Source organism: Neopelma chrysocephalum, unplaced genomic scaffold (assembly GCF_003984885.1).
Source record: "Neopelma chrysocephalum unplaced genomic scaffold, ASM398488v2 Primary Assembly neopelma1_84, whole genome shotgun sequence".
In the NCBI taxonomy this organism is placed as follows: Eukaryota; Metazoa; Chordata; class Aves; order Passeriformes; family Pipridae; genus Neopelma; species Neopelma chrysocephalum.
Window position 1 is genome coordinate 1,360,359 of NW_020897746.1, and position 16,418 is coordinate 1,376,776.

The 16,418-nt window shown below is 42.9% G+C and overlaps 1 protein-coding gene across 4 annotated transcripts in view; it reads right to left on the bottom strand.

Annotated features, from left to right (window-relative positions):
* Window positions 1-16,418, bottom strand: part of MYH10 (myosin heavy chain 10) — a 99,235-nt gene that overhangs the window by 44,031 nt on the left and 38,786 nt on the right. For 2 of the 4 annotated variants that reach the window (XM_027691973.1, XM_027691975.1), the window contains exons 4-6: window positions 11,160-11,262; window positions 4,853-4,882; window positions 638-730 (exon numbers count right to left, since the gene is read on the bottom strand). In XM_027691973.1, coding sequence (XP_027547774.1) covers window positions 638-730; window positions 4,853-4,882; window positions 11,160-11,262 — 226 coding nt within the window. The remainder of the gene's footprint in view (window positions 1-637; window positions 731-4,852; window positions 4,883-11,159; window positions 11,263-16,418) is intronic. The other 2 variants (XM_027691976.1, XM_027691974.1) reach the window with 1 other exon arrangement.

Sequence of the window (16,418 nt, forward strand, 5' to 3'; positions counted from 1 at the left end):
ATTTATTCCCCATGATTTTTAAAACAATGGAACCCATCAGAAGTGATTATCAGCCACCAAAACTCTCTGTGAACAGAAGGCACTGACCCAACAAAAGCATCAACCAGCTCCAGCAGTGCCTGACACCTGGGATAGGTCACACTGGCTTTTTGACTTCCCTACAGTCAATCAGTCAATTTAGACAGGTTTTTATGGGCAAGTTCTGTGCTTTTTTTTGGAAATTCAGCATGTTCTCTTTAAACAAACCAATTGATAAAGTCACAGCTATTGACCAGAAGGCTACAGATTGTACCCAAGTCCAAGCTGATGCCACGGTCTTTCCTACTTTATAGCAATTCTGCAGGAATTTGTGCACACAAGTCACAGCTCAGCTCTAGAGCACAGCTGTATTTGTTAGACTATAAACAACTGTCATCTCAAGGATTGTTGAAGTTAAAAACTGGATGAAGTTTTGCCAAGAGCCAGTGAGGATGTGCCTTCAGAATCCCAACACATCGCAGAAGGCACTGTAAGAGAACCTGAATTCATGGAGGAAGAGAACAGAAAAAGCTTTGGATACCACTTAGATAAATTCCTAAAAAGGTAATTTCTCCATAATCCAGATTTACAGACTCTAAAGAGAACAGGAGTTACTCACAAAGCGGGAGGAGTTGTCATTTTTCACTGTCTTTGCATTCCCGAAGGATTCCAGGATGGGATTGGCCTGAAGAAGCTGCCGCTCCAGCTCCCCCTAAAAACCACACAAACAGAAAAAGGAACAGATATGAGCACAGAGCACCTGGAATTGAGGGTATTCCTGTATTCTGCCTCTTCCTGACAGTCATTTCCCCCTGGCTGTGGCAGTGACAGCACCTTCACAAGGGGGGTGTCATCCTTCCCCTCACTCCTAAACCTGCTGAGGCTCCTCCATCCAGTGCGGGGCCTTTGGTGGTGGTTTTTTGGTTTGGGTTTGTTTATTAGAACACACACAGACACACACAAACACAGCAGGGACCAAACAGGACTTGATGGATGTTGACAGTCATTGAAGATGGAAAAGAAAATTCACATTTAGGGCTGATGAAATTAGGCACAGACCTTGAGTGCTTTAGAGGAGAAACTAATTTAACTGTTTGAAGATTTTAGTGCATTATTCTTAAACTTCATGTTTAGTGACTTGGCAATACAGCTACTTTGGAACACCTGTTTTTAAACTTACAAATACCTCTTTTCAAACTTACTTTCAAATCAGTGAAAACCCTCCCCCCCTCAGTCAACCAGACTGAAATTCATATCACTGCAACATCTGACCTGACCACACCTGAGCACAAAGCCAGAATGTCACAGAAGAGCTGAGCAACCCCACATACAAACATCACTTTCAAATTGCTCAATCCAACCAACATTGCTCAGTATGTTTAATGCTTTTTTAAAATGTTTCTGTAAGTTCAAGCCAATGGATTTAGAAATCAAAGTGCTTATCTTAAGGAAATTGCACAATGGCTTTTACAATTGCTGTCCATAAGGAGGACTGGGAACAAAAAAAGTCTGTGCTGCTTCCAAGAGCCCAGGAGGTATGAATGTACACAGGAAAATATACTGTCTTCCTGCTCTGAAGGTTGGTTTAAAACAAAAAAAGAAAAAAAAAAAAGAAAGTGAAGCTGTCTGGAATGTAGTCTCAAAATGTGATGTTTTGTTCATAAACCTGCTTTTTCCAATTATTTATAGCCTTGATGAATAAAGGCACCAGACTGAACATCAAAGAACAGGAAACGTTAAGTCTCTTAAGGCTTCCACACAAGGTCAATTCTTAGAAGGGAATTCTAAAAATTCACTAGTTCACACCTAAAAGAGGCTTTTATTTGTATATCGAAATGTATTTCAAGCCCTCCTTGACATTAATGGCTGCTCCTTCTTTAATGTGACCTGAAGCTATCTGCTCAAAACTTGCTTATTTCCACATATATTCCCTTTGGGATCACAAATTCTCGGAATTCTGCAGTAACTGAAGAAGGAATAAATGTGAGTGTGAGCCCAGAGCACACTAAACACTGCTGAGGCTGCAGGGGCTGTGCACTGTCAGCTCTGCCAAGGTTACTGTTCTCAGGAGCACTTTTAAACTAGAAAAAAACCCACAGCTGGAATAAAACTGGATCTCTGTTATACCCACTCTGTGCTGTCTGCAGGTGATATTCTCAAAGTTTTCCATGTAAACACATCAGAGAGTGGGAATTTTCCCACCATCCCTCCCACTTCCCCCTCCCGACAGGCTACTGCTGCGAACACACCAAGATAAAAGGGAGAAGCTCCTTACCCTGCAGTGCACAGCCTGGGATAAACCCCAGGGTGCACAGGAAAGGCAGCAGGGGGGTCACAGCTTACAGGGCAAATTCTACAGCTATTCTGGAAGAATATATATATACATATATAATCTTTTGGGACAAGGAAAACAGGTTATTTGTGACACGAGGGAGGTTCGTGCGCTGCTGGCACTTCACACGCTGACACCTCTGCACAGTGTCAGGGGCACTGTAATATCCTGATCCAGGTTTGAGTTGTTCAATTCAAGCCTGTTCGTATTGGAAAGCAATCTAACTTGCTACTGATTATTATCTCTTGTAGGGTTTTTTTTTAAAGACAAATTGGTCAGTAGAGATAAAATTCTCATTCTTGCAGTCATTCAAAAATCTGTGCTGTAACAATATTAAAGACACAAGATTCCTCTACATTTGAATGTTGAGAGTAAAGCCTTTTAAAACATTTGCCTGCAATAATGTGCAAAGACAAAGTAGCCTGAATAAAGTATTCTTTGTGGTTGCAAAATGTGAACTGACTCCACACCAACTCCTCCATGGACATCGCTGTGTCTGAGGAAGCAGCCGCAGGCCACAGCCTGGACTGGGGCTGTGCAGAGCAACTTCTGCAGAATTTATTCAAATTCTCCAAGTGAAGGCAGAAAGGTCTCAATAGCTCATTTTTACAATGAGGATTTGATGGAAACACCCAGCTGGATCCTCAGCTGTGGGTGAACACCATGGGAACGAGCCGCGCTCGCAGGCTCGGTGCTGCACCCACCAACTCCTCACAGCCATCACCAAGCAAAGCAAACCTCACACCAGGGTGAAACCTCTCACACTGTGGAAAAAGGCATTTTTCACGTCTAGATGGACAGATTTACAGCCCAAAACAACTCTCTTTTCGAAGCATTCAGTGTTTTGGAAGGCGTGTCCCAGTTTGGCCTGCGGGCTTATCTCCTGCGTGGGCACCTCAGCAGACCTTGGAAAAAGCAGTGTGGCAGCACTGTGGGAAGAGTGAGCTCATGCAACAGTTCATGCAGGGCAACATGAAGACAAGGACAGGTTGTTGTCTCAGTTTCAGAAAAACCAGCATCCAGTGAGTGTCTTGCAGTGGAGCCTGGGGGGGCAGGGGAGGGCACATGCTACTCACATACAACAGGGATCCACTCTGGAGTTCAGAATGACATCGAAACAGAGATGTTAATGATTCCACCGTTTATGCAATATCAACAGCTCTGGATTAGCATTTTTCCACGGACACAGTTCAAATGTTTGCCAACAAACGGTTCATGTCACCCCTGACACTTGAAGCAAAGGGAGGGTTAAAGCTAAACACCGCTCCGTCTATTTTTGGAACTGAGAAATATTTCAGTAAAACCCCTTAGAATTGACTGATGTTTGCAAGGAGGGAAGATTAAGTTAAATACTAAGAATGTCTGTGACTTATTCTGAAAATGAGACCACGGGCTCAGACACATGATTGGGTTACAGAGGTTTAACAAGGTTTAACACACACTACCAGAGGCATCACAGCTGTCCAGGGGTTGCTTTTGGCTTCCAATATACCAGACTCACTTGAAAGTTCCTTTACTATTTCCCTTTCCACTACAGTTTATGTTGCACCAGTCAGCTCTCAGAAATGTAAGGGAAGAACACAACCAGCTGAACTAACTCAGGGCAGCCTTGGTTACACCCTGCCAAAGCTGCTGCTTTATTTAAAAGCTGGTGCTCAGGACAAAGGCATCACTTACCAGCTGGGGTTAGAGCAGAGCATTTATCCTGCACAACACATGGCAGCAATTGTTTGTTTATCTCTTTCCACAGTCTTGCCCTCAACTACCACCTAACCCTCCTCTTTAAGCTCCTTCTCAGGTAAATTCCAGAGCACTGGAAGTACTAAAACTCTTACAGAGGGAGGTGGGATAGAACAGACCAAGTGCTGCTGCCCCAGGGACAGAGGGAACAGGCAGAATTATCTGCACAGGGGCTCCAGCCAACCTGAGGAGTAAGAGCAGCTGAAGCTCAAATGAGGAAACATTAATTCAGATCCCACACTGCTCACACCACTTGTACTAGAAAGTCAAGGGAAACACTTGATTTCAGAAGATGTTGGTTATGCCAAGCCTTTGACACTTGAGATCAAAGCCTTTATCAAGTTATCTGCAACACTACAAAAATATTCAGACAAAACAGTATGTTAATCAAAAGGATTTTGTAGCTTCCATTAATCCATCTCTTATTTACCACTTTGTTTAATATTTAAAAAGTGTTCTGCACTCTCTCAGCAGCACATTACCCAGTATACACACAGTATTTTGGAGAAGGGTGGCCAGAGAGAGGGTGAACCTCTCACTTCAGGACAGGGTAACACCACTTTAAAGTGGTGACAAGTCCTTTGCAATGCTGAGAAACTCATAAGCTGCTCACTAGTCCACTCTCCTAAAGCCAGTTAAATACTTACTAAATTCACTATTAGCTGTACACCACTCCAAGGCTTCCCACATCATAAATGCAAATAGAAGAATACACATCAGTTCTCCTACATAACTTTAAAAGCATTAAAGAAAACCACTTGCCTGGTGTTTCACGGGTTTGGGTGATTCGGGCTGTTCATTGCAAACAAACAAATGATAAGTTAGCAAGGAATTCCAGCTGTCACATCCCACATTATCACTGTCAGAGGTTTAGTTTAACTGAACACTCACTTCACAGAAACCCTTCAAATTCAGCTTAGAAAAGAAGTTATTGGCATGCTCAAAATACTGAGACCTGTGTTTATGCAAAGGACTGATTCCAGGTAAAACCCAAGATGACAGATGGCCCTTGAGCAGCGAGGAAAAGGGCAAGAGTCTCTTTACTTGGGCACAGCTTTCCAGTCTTGCCAAACAACAGCAAAAAAATTAAGCTCAGCACTAAGTGGTTTTCTCCTCAGCCCTGGGCACTGCGAGGGGGTTTGTGTGGATGAAATGAACATTATCCTTCAACAATCACAGAGGTTATGAGAGAACAGAGAGGGAAGCAACACTTAAAGAGTTTTGCACTGTACTACAAGTATTTAAGAAATGCAAACCCACAATCAAGACAAAACTTTGTTTCTTTCTTTAATTCCACATGAGCAGAACCTTAAGGAACTGGAAGACCTTCAAATTTTGCCAGCAAGAAGGGCAAAGGGAACATGAATGTAATAAAGTAAAATAAAATGCCCTCAAAATACAAATTTGCACAGTTTCAGCAGAAATTTTCAATTCCATTATTATTTCCCTGGCTCAGACTGCAAGCTTAATAATCTTGAGCTTCATATCAGGAGCCCAGGGGCAAATATTGTGAAGAAACACACAAATCAAGGAATTTTTATACCAGGCCAGGTGCACTGCCTCTGTTCATGATTCTTATTTTAAACACCCAGCACTGGTTTAGTGCAGAATAACAAATTTTGACAGAGGTCTGTAAAGCAGCTGGCAAAGGTTTGGCTCGTTCAGGTAAGTAATGTGAATTTTCAAAGCTGCACCATTCCTGCCAGGAAAACAACCCGGGCAGCTAAAGAAGGTTCAGGATTTCAGTGTGGAACTACCACTCCTGGACTCATGGAGAAGGGCAAGCACACCCAGGAGCCTCAGAGGCATTTTGTTTGCTTATCCTCAGAGAAGATGAGCTGCACTCTCGGGGTGTCCATTCCTGTCCTCACTCGAAACAGAACTGAGCACAGTCAGACACGTGTTTAACTCTCTGTGGTTAAATCAGGGCAGTTAAAGCTCCCCTGGGAAACTCCCACTAAGGGGAGCTTCAGCCTGAGTGAGCCTACCCATGATTCTGTCCTTCAAGACTAATTCTGTTTCTTTAGAAATTAATAAAACAAATTAAACAATTTAGCATTTCAGCTACCAAGGCAAATGCAGCCACTGGAAGGAATCATTAACCTGAAAGCACCAGTAATTAGTTCTACAGTTTAAAATAGCACCAAAGTGAAAGCTGGATTTTAGTGAAAATAGAGGCAATTTGAGGTGGGAAGGTTTTGGAGAGACCTGAGAGCCCCTTCCAGGGCCTAAAGGGGCCCCAGGAGAGCTGGAGAGGGACTTTAGGCAAGGGCTTGCAGTGACAGGACAAGAGGGAATGGCTTCCACTGACAGAGGGCAGCGACAGGTTGAATATTAGGAAGAAATTCCTCCCTGTGAGGGTGGGGAGGCCCTGGCACAGGTTGCCCAGAGAAGCTGTGGCTGCCCCATCCCTGCAAGTGTCCAAGGCCAGGTTGGACAGGGTTTGGAGCAACCTGGGCTGGTGGAAGGTGTCCCTGCCCATGGCAGGGGGTGGGACTGGGTGAGTTTTAAGGTCCCTCCCAACCCAACCCATTCCATAATTCTATGAGTCAAACTGAAGTCTGGTTCCGTTCATCCAAACCAGGGGCACATGGAACCAGGATAACTGGCAGTGCAGACAGACTGGCACATGGATGAAGTTATTTATAGAACTTAACAACTCCACACACTCCCACAAGTGAAAACTTTTGCTGTTTTCATGTATTTGACCATGAATAGGGCCCAGGTATCTCCACAGCCCAGAGGAGCAGCAAAAGGGCACCCCCAAACTCACCCAGGCTGCACAACACACAAGGTCATGGCAGTCCCTGGGCAGTAGGGGACAACCAGCATTTCTTTTGGAAAACCATGTATGCAATTCTTTTATTATTATTATTTCTATATTTTGCACTGACTTCCCTCTCCATCCAAACCCACAAAGTTTGTAAACTAAAGCAGAATCCAGAATTTAGACACCTCTTGGCCACATTAAAGAGACACTAACACATGCATTAATACACTTTTATCCCTCTTTTCTCTCATTCCTGCCTTTCTTACTACACAGGGGATTGATGAGCCACAAAACTAAGTTCAGAAGCCTCTTTCCTCCCTTCTCCCTGTGCCCAGTGTGTCCAAATCCCTCTGCAGACACACGACCCTCCTCTCCCCGTACTCACCAAGTACCTGGCCTTTTTCTCTCCTCTCCCTTAATTCTACATGTCCCCTCTCCACAGCTCCTGAGCCTCCCGAGGAATCCTTGGGAGTGAAGGTGAGGGAGGCTCCTGTCTGGCCAAGGAGCCTGGGACAGCTGAGCAGCCCAGCAGACACCAGCTAAAGCTCAGTGCTGGTCTTTACAAAGCTGGTCCACATGTGGCACGTTAACAACTGAATAAAACACAGTCCCCTTGGTGCAGGCAAAATATTCAGCTTTACTGACAAAAATTGAGCTTTACTGGTTACCACCTCAACCCCTCAAATTCTTTACAACTCAAATTTGCTGGATGTGAAACTTTCAGTTATTTCCAACAGACACCTTCAATCTTCCATCCCTTGTTACCCACCAGGGACTGTCCCTGTGCCAGTTCTGCCACCCAACCAATCACACAGCAGCCAAGAATTCAGGTTTACTTCCACCCCACCTTCAGTCTTTAGAAAAGCTCATGTTCAGAACTCACTGCCAAGCACTTCTCCCTCCCCTCCACTGTTTGGCTCTAGAAAGCCCAGCCCCTATTCCCAATTTCAGGAATTACTGCAGTCTCACCTGGCTCTGCCAAATCCCACAATTACTAAAGTTTCTCCTCTACATTTTTACCAACACCAGCACCTCCCCACACTTCTGAGAGCAGTGCCCAGGAAAATACCTTGGGATTAGACAGGAAATGAGACACTGGGGCTACGGATTCAACATTCAAACATTAGGAATCATCAGTTTTAAGGCTGTCCAGCACTGTAATTCCAGCTTCTGTGGTTACCATGTGTTTTTGGCTTGATTCCCCACCTGACCAGGGATGACATTCCAAGGGCTATGCAGGACTCTTCCAGCTGGGAACAAAGAGCTGTCAGGAAAGAAAAGCCTCATGGACGAGGAATGAGGCTGTCCAGAGCTCCCACACGAGCCTCCTCACACAGGCTGAGCATTCCCCCACCATCCCAGCTGGAAAATGTCCCTGGGGAGCACTTGGGACACGGCAGAACATCAGTGCTGCTCTCAGGTGTCACACTGGGGCTACATTTGCTTGTTAGACTTTTACAGCACTGCCAGGGAAAACAAATTTAACCCTAGACTTAGCATACAAATTGCTGCTTTAAAAAAACCTAATCAATGTGGCATTCAAACAGTCTCAGAAATATGCATGACACTGATAATTATCTGTAACAGGATGGGTACACACAGACTGCCAGTCATGGATTAATTTAACAAGCCTGTTTAGCATCTTCCTGTGCACAGGATAAAGCACAGTTGTACAGATGGGGACTGTGGATCACCACCAGCCTCTACAGCTCTCTAATGAATATGCAAACAGGAACAAATTAGGGCTGCACCTCCAACCCCTATTCTGACACTTTCCAGTGTGAGCTGTGCAGGTCAGACATTCGTTATTTGCAATATATAAATAAAGACTAGTTGTTACAGAACTAAGGACACTTATTTCTACTTTCAGAAGTGGTTTGGTTACACAAATATCCTGCATTTTTCATGGATATATACTTGAATGAAATGCACAATCCAAGTATCAGACTTTTATTCAGGACACCACCCTATTCTTTCTATTCTTTCTGTGTGTCTAAACTGTGTTTTAAGAACTTTTCTAGTCTTCATCATGATAGTTATCAATGGTTTATGAAGCAGCTGATTATAAAATCCATCTTTTGAGATGACCACCACCACCCCATCTGATCTCACTGGTCAGTAGGAAATTAAGCTGCAGTTTAACCAGAGATTTAAATGGAATCAGCCAACACTGCATTGAAAAGGGCAACTCATCCTGCCCTTCACTGATGTTTTCCATCCCATTTCCATCTTTTCTGTGCCTTCACTTCATACCATTTATGCAGCCACACAGACAATGGAGGAAACTTGCTCCATTTGAAGCCAAATGGATTTTTTATGGACATTATTTTGAGCCTCCAAACTCAGTGAGCGGCCACAGGAATTGTTATGATGACAAATTCTCCCAGGGGATACTCCTGGCACAGCACAGGGAAGGCCAAACACACCTTTGTGTGGTGAAGCACCAGAACAGGCTCACAGAGAAGTTGTTTAATCTCCATCCTCCAAGATTTAGATGAGCTAAACTCAGCTTTACAAGGCCTGGACAATGTAACCTCACTTTGAAGGAAGGCACATTTTGAAAGGTGTCTGGACAAGAGGTTTCCAGAAGTGTCTTCCAGCCCGAGCTATTCCAAGTTGTCAATAGTATATTGAGAAGGACTCAGCACAAAAGTGCACAATTCCCTTCTCTCCAAAAGCCTGTTGGCAATTTTACTTCTGCAGAAATTGAAAAAATACTGGGTTTGTTCAAGGCTGTGAAGTGATAAAGCTAGGAATATTCAGAAATCAAATACTACACAGAAATTCTGCTGCATGACGTCCCAGACAGTGTCTTCCAGAGCCACGTGCCCTCCCTGCACACCCAACAGAGCCATGAACACACCTGATGCTGCTGACACTCCTAAGGAACTCCCCCCACACAACTGCAGCACATTCAGACTGCTCAGGAAATACTTAGAAAGACTAATTTTGATCTTTTCTGTGTGATAAACCAGCACTGAACAAGTATCAATGCACAGGCCCGTGTTATTTGCTCTTGATTAAAGTAAAGACTCAAGTTTCCCCACAGGCTTCACGAGATTTCTCCAGATTCACCTGCAACCTTTCCTTCTCTCCCACTTCAAATCCTTGCCTTTTCTTTTTTTTCCTTCACAGACTTTTCAAAAGTCCTCTCCTGTTCTCCCAGGAGTTTTGAGTCTTGACACATTCAAGAATGTCTTGACTTTAAGTGCTGTGCATTAAAAGTTGTTGCAGCTACAGGTGGAAATGGCCTCAAGCTGTGCCAGAGGAGGCTCAGGTTGGATATTGGGAAAAATTTCTGCACTGAAAGAGTGGTCAAACATTGGCAGGGGCTGCCCAGGGAGGTGGTGGAGTCCCCAGCCCTGGAGGTGCTCAGAAAACGAGTGGATGTGGCACTTCATGATATGGTTTGGTGGGAATGGTGGGACTGGTCAAAGGTTGGACTTAATTTTGAAGGTCTTTTCTACGATTCCCTAAGTCAGATAATGGAGTTTGAAGGTTCCACCCACCACAGACACCTGCATTACTGTTGGAAAACCAGCACTACTGATTCCATGAAACTGTTTGCTTGTATCAAAGTTGAATTAGGACTTCACTGCAAAGAGATCCAACAACAGATATTCAAACCCATTCATATTCTTATAAAGCAAAGAATTACTAAAAATTCAGTGCAAACGTTGAAGCCTGGCAGGAAAACTGAAGAAAGTTCTACACAAATCAGAGTTGGTTTCAAGTTACTAAAAAATTCAATATTCTCTAACATAAAAGTGTATACTCTCTGTTTGTAGTGTAATAAAATCTGAGCTTTTTATTAGATGCTGACTTCTAGATATAGCACATCTACAGCAGTTTTTAAGTTTGATGATTTTTCCCAGTTACAAGTTAATTTTTCCCATTTGCAAGTTAATTTTTCCCATTTACAAGTTAATTTTTCAAAGAACAAAAAGCTTGTTCAATGTAGTACCAAAAACTGCATCCAGTGGGAACTAAATTCACTAAGAACTGCCCAAGTTTAATTGAATCCTTGGAAAACTGGGGTTTGCTGCATCAGAAAACTTTACTACCATTTGCATAAAGCCTTTAATTTTACAACATAAATTTAACAGCTGTCATGGACTGGAAATTTTAATGTAACTGCTCATTTCAGCCACTGCTAAAGAGAAAATAATGGTTGAGACAAAATTACATGGATTATATATTACAGCTTATCTTTAATTAAAAAATCATGTTTTTTTAATGCAAAGACGGTAGTTTTCAAAAAAAGCAATAAAAAAAAATTGAGAAAATATCCCAACTTACAGGAATATTATGGTCCTTTCTTCCTTTATGGGAGGAAGCAACATGAGCAAGGTACTGAATAACCTTCTTAGTGTTCTCAGTCTTCCCGGCACCAGATTCACCCCTGCAAAACATTTCAGACATTTCCCTCAAAATTCATTTTCAACAACTTCTCAACCCTTTGTTTACAGCAGCCTCAGTTCATTCCATTTATGGCTTTAACTATGCAACAGACCTTCACTAACCACCTAAAACCAAACTGAAGTTGCAGGGATTTTAAACAAATCCGACAAGGTATTTGTTTAAAATACCTTCTTCACCCTAAAGATCTCTGTAGCAGCAAGATGTTGATACAACGTGGACCATCAGTTTGATTAAGAGCTTTTGGCTTTATGCCTGAACTCCTCTGCTACCCAAAGGAACATGAAACACTTGTTCCCTGCCATAGACACAATTTTTCAGGGTGCAGATACATTTATATTTTTAAATCATGACATATATACACATTTATATTTAGCATAATTTTATTATATTTTAATATTCCAGGATTTGGTTATGGGAATTACCAAGTTGATGGAAACACTCTGTACCTTTAGGAGTTTCACAGTGCAGTAAAATACACTTTAAACAAGCAGATTCTTTCCACTCAGACTCTTCACAAGGTTAAAAATACATTTAAGGCCACGGGGCTAGATGAATTCATTAAGAAATGAATTTATCAGTGCAGAGTGGGAGAGTTCACAGATAACAAGGACAGCAAATGCACATCTCATTGTTAAGCCAGAGGTGGGCTGAAGGCAGAAGATGTTTAGACAGAATTTACTGTGAGGTTTACATGAGAATTGTGATAATGTGACCAAGTTCACATCCCTGCCATCACAAATGATGTTACTACAGCCCTAAAAATGACAGTTTGGGTTTGGTTGTTTTAACCTAGGTCTGCTCTTCAGACAAATCCACAGCCCAAAGGGATTCAGGCCTGACTTAGGCATGAGTCAAAGGCTGCAAACCACGGGAGAAAGGAGCCATTTCCAGAGAGACAGCAACTGCCACGAGCAACTCCGAGGTGTGGGAAGCTAAAAAGGAGCTTATTATGGGGATTTGCATGGAAAGAGTGAAAGCACTCCTGTCACTCAGGAGTTGTTCAGAAATTAACAGTTTGGAAGCCAACTCCCCCTTTGTAAGAATGACAAGCACATATTCTCTGTGCTTGGGTATTTCTCCACTAAGCTGCTTAGAATGGAAATCTTCATTTACCAGGGGAATTAAAGCACATTCTTTTGCAGTCTTCATAAATACCTTCTTCCAGCATGCTGTACACCCCAGTTTTGTAGCTAATCTGCATTTGCTGAGGGATTTAGTACCTTCAGACCTGCACTTCTTGATCAGATAAGAGCTTAGCACCATCCTCACACTACACTCAACAGCTGCAAAAATGAGATGATACAGCACTTGAAATTTTACCTCTGCATTTACAGAAAGGATATTGACATTACTCCAGATTTTCAAAGAGAATGGACTCAAACACTCATTTCTTCTCACCTTGCAATAGTTTTAAACCATGGAAACCCCACAGGAGAATGGCCCCAGCAGAGGTGACCAGGGGCAGCAGGATGGACATTTCTCTATCCAGGAGCAAGAAGTGACAGGGGCTGAAGCAGCTCTTTCATTCACAGCAGTTCACTGAATTCCTCACAAGGTAAAACAGCCTCTGTCTGACCTGGAGAACAGCAGCAGCCCCCAGGTTTTGCTGGAAAAAGTCTTTTAACTGAAAAAACTGGATGAATAATTCTGCAAAGACATTGTGGGATATTGCACAGCCTCAGTTACCGGACTGTGGCCTCCAACACGAGAGGGGTAACCAAGGGTTAACACTTCTGTTGGTGGCATCTGCTCCTCAGAAACAACTACAGCAGCCTAAAACCACTTTGGTTCCACTTTTCCTCCCAGTCATTGAAAAATAACAGAGAATATGAAAGATTAGAGGTCATTGTACTCAATCACTTGAAGCTTTCCAGAGGGAGGGAGGGGAGTTCCCTTGGAACTCGTTGGCTGGGCTGGCTTTGCTCAGTGCAGGGAAAAACTTGGAAGGTCCTACCTGAAAAGCTGGTTGGAAAGGATATTACTCAGAGTTTGCTAATGGATAACTGGGTTTCCTTTCTGCCAAGATACCATCAATATGCAACACAGAAACTGGCTGTACTTGGGGACCGCTACAAGTGGAACAACACCCTTTGACTTAATGAAAAATCCCATTTCTACCCAGCCCAGAGTCTCCACATACAACACAAATGTGAACACTGACTAGAAGAAAACACACCCCAAACCATCAGCTGTCAATTCTTGCTTCTCAAGTCTTTATTTCTCATTTCCCTTTTACTGCAGTGTTGCCATTAACATAATTCATGACCACGAGCAATAATAAAAGCAGCTCTGCCTGTTTCTAGATGTGTATTAAAATATACTAATGCTAAAACTATTCCAGCAGGTAAGAGAATTAAGAAAAGAAGTACAGCAAAATATACATTTGCATTTTAAAACAATATAATTTGTTCTTATTGTCAGCAGAGCTTGGGAACACATTATTAGCTGTGCCTCTAAAACTAGAGAAATAATCTTTAATGTCAAATTACAAGAAGAAAGTTTATTAAATTTTGAAGGAGGGAAAAATATTTCTATTTAAAATTTAATTTTTATTTATTTTCAAAAAAGTTTATTAAATTTTTAAAGGAGGAAAATCTACATGTGCAGTGAGGAGAAGTTGGTACAATAATTACAGCCCAGATGTTGACTTTGGGAAAGGGCAGCACAGGGTTTTGGAAGAGGCTCCTGTGGACACACCAGTAAAGCTGCACAAGCACAGGAAGGGCAGAACCTTGCAATACATTCCTTCTGCTAAAAAGCCTTCAGTTTTTTAGAGAAAGCCCTTTAGCAAGTTCTTATTCAAAAGCAACACTAAGGGATGTTATCATCCCAGTTCTGTTCCCCGGAGCTTACAAATATGCCAAATATTTCCTGCAGCACAGTGTCAGATAGCTCTGCTGTCACATCCTACAAAAGAATTAGAAGATTTAGGATAAAGTCCTTTGCATTTATAGGAATAATGACATCTGCATATTTTGGTTCTTTCCCAGGAGTGCACACACATGGATTATAAAAATAAATGAAAATCTTCTACCTCTATCAACTTGCCCAAAAAAGGTAAACTCTCAGTAACACCATGTACAATATTTATGGAAAGGGGATGGTATCACAGAGCCAAAGCTTAAGTTTTTCAAAACCTTGTTTTAATACAACTCAATATGTTACCATAAAATAAACAACTAAAGCCTTCCCTTAGTCAGTGGCAGCTCTGCTAATGATTTCAACAGGGTCATTATTTCACCTTCTTCATTTCAGTCTCAGCTCCACCACTTGTAGGATCAAAAATGAGACTGAACTGAAACACTCTCTGAGCTCCAGCCATGGGCTGTGCCAAACAGGCTCCCAAAAAAGCAAACCATCCTGAGCCATAGCCTCCAGTTGGAGGTATAAGGTTATTCCATCAATTAACTGAGGGATCTCTCCCTTAGAAACAGGGACAGGTCAAAGAGGGTCTGACAGTCCTGGTAAATTTATGCAGTATCTCAAGTCATGCTTTTCCCTGGAGCAGCTTCTGCTTTGAAGCAGGTCCACGCACATTTGAAAGAGGAAAAGCTTAGCCAGCATGAGCACTTTAAAGTTTAACATGGTTTTAAATTCATTGCATGTAAAGCTGGAGTGCCATTTTCAGCAAAGCCAAGTCTTCAGGCAAATTTATCCCAGCTACGATTTGGTTACCAAAAACTAGGGACTGACTCAACCAGCTGCAGTTTTTTCCCTGAGCAACTTGAGCCCGAATCTTTCTACAAAAGGCACTTCCACTGCTGAATAGATTCTCATCTGGAAAACAGGCAAAACATAGTGGGAGAGGACTCACAATTCATAAAGCAAAGAGGCAGGAAGCAGGAATGGAAGTTGGTCTTCCCAATTCCTGGAGAACAGTGCACTCTTCCCACACGACCCACTTATAATGGCAGTTATTATTCCAGAAACAGGTCAAGTACCTGTTTGGGAAAGACCTATTCTGAGAGGAAACAGTGCTTCTGAAGGAAAACAGCAGTGAAACAGTTGCTTTCCTTATTGCCAAGTGGGTTTGAAGCATTTACACACCTTGTGACAGTGACAGCACCCGGCAGGGCAGGCAACGCCACCACCTCCTCCTGACCTGGCAAACGAGTTGATGGATTTTAGGGAAGTCAAACGAGTCTAAAGTTGCTCACTGAAGTGCCACTGCACAGACAGGCCTCCTTCCACCCCCACCCAGAGAGCCACTAATTCCATGGGCAGGGCAGGAGCTTCCCAGCAGGTACAAAGAGTAGTGCTGTGAGGGACACGGGACAGGAGGACACAAAGCCACACAATTCCAAAGAACTTTGAAATTCAAAGACAGGCTTTTCTTTCCCTTGCTACCTGTGCTCAGCCTGCTGCTGACTAACAGTATTTGTGAGGATAAGCACATAGAGTGTAGGAGGATGGTCAGATGCAGCTGGCACCATCTGTCCCACCACAGATCATCTCTGTGATTTCAATCACTGAAAAACTAACCCAAATAACTCAGATTTCACATGCTGGGGGCCTGGTTCACTCAAACCCTTTCCCTGCCCTAGGAGTTTCAGCCTAGTTCTCTCCTTCCTGATCAGTAACAAGCTCTGGGATGGGAAGTTCATCTGGAAGCAGAAGGTCCTCCTGTGAAGAAGTGGCAGCGCTCCCTTGACACCTGGGCAAGTTCTCAGTGCCAAATTCCCAGGACACAAGAACCCAACCTGCCACTCACAGCTTTCATTTAAAGCAGCCACTTCCCCAAGGCCCCAAACCATGGAAATATGCACTTAAATTGTCTGTAGGAGAAAGTAACTGCGTATGTAAGAGCCCCAACAATGGGCTTTTGTCCCTCTCACAACAGCAGTTGCAAAGAACAGAGGAGACACTTATTCTCAGACACAACTGAGCAGATCATCTGCCAGCTACAAATTAACAGATATTTACGGGCAAGACCTGTAATTAAAAGGACATTTTAATCACCTGCCTTATTTTCTGCAAGAGGTATAACTGATAGTTTGGAGAAGAGTCATTAATTGGCTTTACTATTTACGTGGCTGCTTCAGAGCTGCTTCCTTTCCCTCTTGATGCTTCTCATCATCTCAACACCACTTGCCTAGGGAATGTTACAAGCTGGACTCCAGCCAGAGGTTGTATACA